Here is a 5,074-nt window from a genome sequence, read left to right as displayed (position 1 = left end):
TAATGACAATTTAGATTTAGTTTTCAGATCTATATCTAAAACACGATGGAGGATGAAATCAATGGAGAAAAATCTGGATTTACCAACCATAGATTTGTTGTTGTGCCAGCAAAGCCAAACAGTTACTTCTCTTTACCATTTGGGGTCGCTGGCGTGCAGAATTATCTTGAATCTAAACAGTGAAAAGTTGCAATCCACCGGTTGCTTTTAAAAATCTGTTCATCTGACAGAACGTTTCTGGCACACGACTCAGTGATTTTACTCAAAAAGAGTTTAAGACACGTGTAGACAGTTAACCTTTATCTCTTTCTCTCTCCCACCCTCCCCATCTGTCATTCCTCTCACTATCGTTCTCCCCATTTTCCTCCCTGCATCTCTCCCTCTGTCACCGAGTCCTGACTCCTCCTTCAGTTCAGCCTGAGTGTCCACTCAGCCTCCCTCCACTGCCTCCTCTCAACTCAGTCATCTCTTACTTTCACCGAACAGCCACAGAGAGGAGCAGCCTTTCACCTCTGCACAGGTAAGAGTCAAGTTATCCCAACATTTAATGAAAGAATTTCTTGCGACGGTAACGATACGTTTTGTGCACCGAGAGCATTCCTTTAAAAATTGTGAGGAACTTTTCTTTTTGTCCTTTTAAATGATTGAAATTGAGAATTCATCATAATGAAATGAGAACATGGAAAAAGCAACAGTATTTAAAGTGCTGGTTAACAGAGTTAAGAGGCCTACATTTTTTTAGAAACCATCTCAGATAGGAGGGGTTTGTGCTGGAAACGTCTATCCTGAGCACCAGCAGAATAGTATTAGATTGGAAATAACTCTGCTGCAGTTTTACAAAAAGTAACATTGTATATGAAAACATCTTTGAGCAAACTCCACCACACACAGTACAGATAATATGCTTAAAGTATGTAGGGACAGTTTCACCCAAAAATACATTGAAAAAAACTAACTTTTTGTGTCAAATTAAAAAAAAATAGGAGTGAAGGGGCTGCATTAACATTTTTAACTTGGGTAAGTTGTTCTCCTCATGTCAACAAATATTATCTTGAGTAATATCCTTCATTGTGTAAAACTGTATTCGTTTAATTGATTTGGATCTTTTAATTAAGTGACTTTCTTTGGGTAGTTGTTTGAACTTTCAATTCTATTTCAGCTTAATTGAAAAGGTCAGTAAATTGATGAATTTATTGAACTCATCCAGCAGTTCTCTGAACTTTAACATCCATTTCAACATAACTAATGTGGCCTGTTGTTTAAAGTTTGTCTTAGCCATACTCAGAAAACTGTTCCAATGTGCATCACAGCCTGCTGGGTTGTCGGACGTCAGGATTGTTGAAGTGTGACTACAAAGCAAAATGAAGGGAATTTCCTGTTTATTCAATGCGAGCTACCAGATTGTTGACATTCAATGTGTATGATGACCCAGAGTTTGGTGCATCTCAAACATTATATGAGGTGGTTACCATTAAAATACAAAGAACAGACATATTTACGTGGTGTCATCGTCTGGTTTGGTGCTACCTGAGCCACGCTAGCGGGTGCTTGGCATTTTATAATAATGTCTGAACAGCCTTACAAAGATCTACTTAAGCCCGCAGTCTGGAAGAAGAGGAAAAGACAAAGCCGTGTAACAGAGCTAACTTCTCCTTTTATAGGTATTGTTGTATTGACCCTGAAGTGCTGCAGACGGGCTCTGTCTGCAGACCAGCACCGATCTGAAGGTTATATATACAGTGAATGAGAAATGTATCTGAGGCAGCTACAGCTCTCTCTGTGTGCGTGTGCAGAATGCCTTTTGGAGGAGGAAACAAGTGCGGCTGCTGCCAGAAAACCGTCTACTTCGCTGAGGAAGTGCAGTGTGAGGGGAAGAGCTGGCATAAATCCTGTTTTCTGTGCAGTGAGTATTAAAATTCTCAGGTAATCTGCTTCACTTGCTCACTGACTCCTTTAAATCACCACAAGTGCCGGGAAGGAATGCAAAGTATTTGGCATCAGGGTAGGAAAGTGAGCATCCGCAGGTTTTTACTGACATTTCAAACCTTATTTGGAGTCAGCAGAAACATGTGACAGAGGCTTGGTCTTCCTTATATGGCCGAGGAAGGTAGACTTACTCCCCTCCAGCACAGACAAGTATTTATCTGCGGCAGCTATAAGCACACTGCGCTTGTTATTGTCTTTCTTCAAAATGTCACGCATAGTTTGTGTCACAGCTTCACATCTGTGGATTGTTCATGAAAGATTAGCTCATTGTGTTTGCTGTGGATGCGGTAGAGACCAATTAAAAAGAGAAATACATGTTTTTCCTCCTTCGTCTTCTGTTGTAAGTGGTCTGCAAGAAGAACTTAGACAGCACAACAGTGGCCGTTCACGTGGACGAGATCTACTGCAAATCATGCTATGGCAAGAAATATGGGCCAAAAGGCTACGGCTTCGGAGGTGGAGCCGGCACGCTGAGTATGGACACGGGAGAGGGACTTGGCATCAAACCTGAAGTGTGAGCAAAGAATCACGTTCTGAGAACAGCGTTCTGCTATATTCTAGACACTATTAAAAGTAATAGTTTTTTTTAATGTAAAAAAAATGACCATATTGTATATAAAGCACACAACCCATGCAGGTGCTAGATTAAAAGTCCACTCATCAAAAGATAAAGCTTTCAGTAAATGTAATAAAGTAATGTTTTATTCTGTGACCTAGCTCAGTTAATTTTATCTTAAAACAATATAATTTGTTTTCCTGGCAGACAAGCTCCTCATCGCCCTACAAGTAACACCAACACCTCCAAGTTTGCCCAGAAAGCAGGAGCCTCGGAGGTGTGTCCTCGATGTGGGAAAACAGTGTACGCAGCGGAGAAGGTTATCGGGGGTGGCAATGTAAGAAAGATCCAAATTTATACTAAATGATTCATATACATTTTTTTAGCACTCTGGTGAATCGAATTCTTTTCTGTCTCATCAGTCGTGGCATAAGGGCTGCTTTCGCTGCGCCAAATGTGGCAAAGGACTGGAGTCCACAACCCTCGCTGACAGAGACGGAGAGATCTACTGTAAAGGTCTGTGTCCATCAGAAAGAAACGGAACAATTAGAGCGAAATTTAAATGTAGCTGATAGATAGAAAGAAACTATGATCACATTTGAGTTATTTTCAGGCAAAAAAGCTAAACACTCCCTCGATCCGGGACGGGGACTTGATATTCACTTGGGAATATTCTACTGTACGAATATTTAAACAGTTTTTTTTAATTATTATTTACCTGTCAGTTTATCTATCAGTATTGAATAAATGTATATTTCAGATCTCAGATCAGGTTGAGTTTAAGCTCTGTGTGCAGAGCAGAAACAGTTGTCTAAATTACTTTAGCCAGAAGCTCAGCAGCCTCTGACCTTTTGCCATTTTGGAATATTCTTTATTTATTTTTTAACCAGACTTCGGTATTTGCCTTTCATGGTTTATAGTGTATTATTACCAGACCAATCCAATACTCCTCACGATATTTGTATACCACAGATAGGTGTTCAGTATTTCGCCCCAAAAATGTTTTGTCTCCATCATCGAGATCACTGACAAGTTTATTAACCGTAAAACATCCCATTAAATACATATCCGAGTCTAAATCCTTAAAACAATGAAATTAAAAACGGACCCTTGTCAAAAAGGCTCTTTTATTGTAAAACATATATTTATTAAAAAAAAAAAAAAAAAGCATTTGTCTCAAAATTGTAATTTTTATTATTTTATGATAAACAATTTCTTCCCCAAGAAAAGTTCATATGACTAAAAGTGCAGTATATATTATGCTCAGCATTTCTCATTCATTGTGATTTAATTCACAGGTTGCTACGCGAAGAACTTTGGTCCGAAGGGCTTTGGCTTCGGTCAGGGTGCAGGAGCTCTGGCTCATTCCAAGTGAGGCCTGAAGCCTCAGACCACCTGAGACTGACATCTGGTGCTCTCTGATATCATAGCTTCCAGCATCTCTCAGTCAATATCAAGCTATATCTGTTTCACACTGCCCTCTCACTTCAGCTACAGGCGATGACTAATGACAGAAGCCCACAACATGCAGCTTTCTGCACGTTTGCCAAACTTGACTTCATATTGCATTAGAAACTGGTGTAGATACAGCACGCTAAAAGCACTTAAATCTAACTCTAGTGACAGGGATGTGCACATTGCGTGTTTGAACTGAGCAGTTAACAAGCTGGCGTGCAAATTCAACACTGGCTTCAACACTAAGAGAAACAAATACTGTCAAAACAATTGCTGAATTTGGCAAGAGTTGAGTTATATTAACATCTAAAACCAGTTCATGTCTGTGAGCAACAAAACAAGATCAACATGTTTCAAGACTGATAGCTGTGAGGAAACAGCATTAAATCCTGCTTCACTCACAGTCAGAATAAAGACTTCCTCACATGTCAAATGGTGTACATATTGTCTGAAGATATGCTTTTTTTTTTTTTTTTTTTTTTGCTGTGACACAAAATAAATATCATGCAAAAGGCACAGAATTCTTATTCCTTTGTAATGCAAACTTTGACAGCTTCACTCAACTTTTTTCTTTCTGGGGTTGTGATCTGACGAAATCAGTGTGTTATGTTTATGTGGTGTTTGGTGTGCTTTGTTATTCCCTCTGAATCCAATGGAGTAAAATGCCTGCTGTTGTGGGGAACAACAGAGTCGTAGTGTTTGGCCTCGTGTCTGCCTGTGCCGAGGAGTTGACACACTGGTCAGAGCGCCAGGCAGCTGTGGTGGCTGTGTGTGTGTGTGTGTGTGTGTGTGTGTGTGTGTGGGGGGGGGGGGGGGTCACATCATTAGCAAAACTACACGAGATCAGAAACACAAGCGAAGATGTATTCGACTGAAGACCTTGGATCTGGTCCAGCCAAACAAAAATGTGGTTTTACCTCTGACCTTGCTGATAGCCTAAAATGAAATGTCCTGCTATAAAGTATGAAAACAAAAATGAAGCGAGTTACTCTCCAGAGGGCAACAGAGTAGACTGACATGAGATTACAAGATCAGGTCTCCAGAATTGATTTTTCTTTTTAAAAGGCAACGTTTACT

At 40.0% G+C, this 5,074-nt stretch overlaps 1 protein-coding gene across 1 annotated transcript; it reads left to right on the top strand.

Moving 5' to 3' along the window:
• The first annotated feature begins 413 nt into the window (after positions 1–413).
• On the top strand, positions 414–4,518 carry csrp1b (cysteine and glycine-rich protein 1b). The gene is made up of 6 exons (XM_069691123.1): positions 414–520; positions 1,794–1,903; positions 2,332–2,500; positions 2,750–2,879; positions 2,965–3,058; positions 3,841–4,518. The coding sequence occupies exons 2-6, from the start codon at positions 1,795–1,797 to the stop codon at positions 3,915–3,917; spliced, it is 579 nt and encodes a 192-aa protein (XP_069547224.1). The 5' UTR covers positions 414–520; position 1,794; the 3' UTR covers positions 3,918–4,518.
• Positions 4,519–5,074: the final 556 nt, after the last annotated feature.

This window comes from Brachyistius frenatus, unplaced genomic scaffold (assembly GCF_029030835.1).
Source record: "Brachyistius frenatus isolate BFR_SWC_R1_liver_20210118 unplaced genomic scaffold, ASM2903083v1 Contig_10, whole genome shotgun sequence".
Lineage (NCBI taxonomy): Eukaryota > Metazoa > Chordata > Actinopteri > Embiotocidae > Brachyistius > Brachyistius frenatus.
Note: the sequence above shows the minus strand (reverse complement) of the source record. Positions and strands in the feature narration are given on the sequence as shown.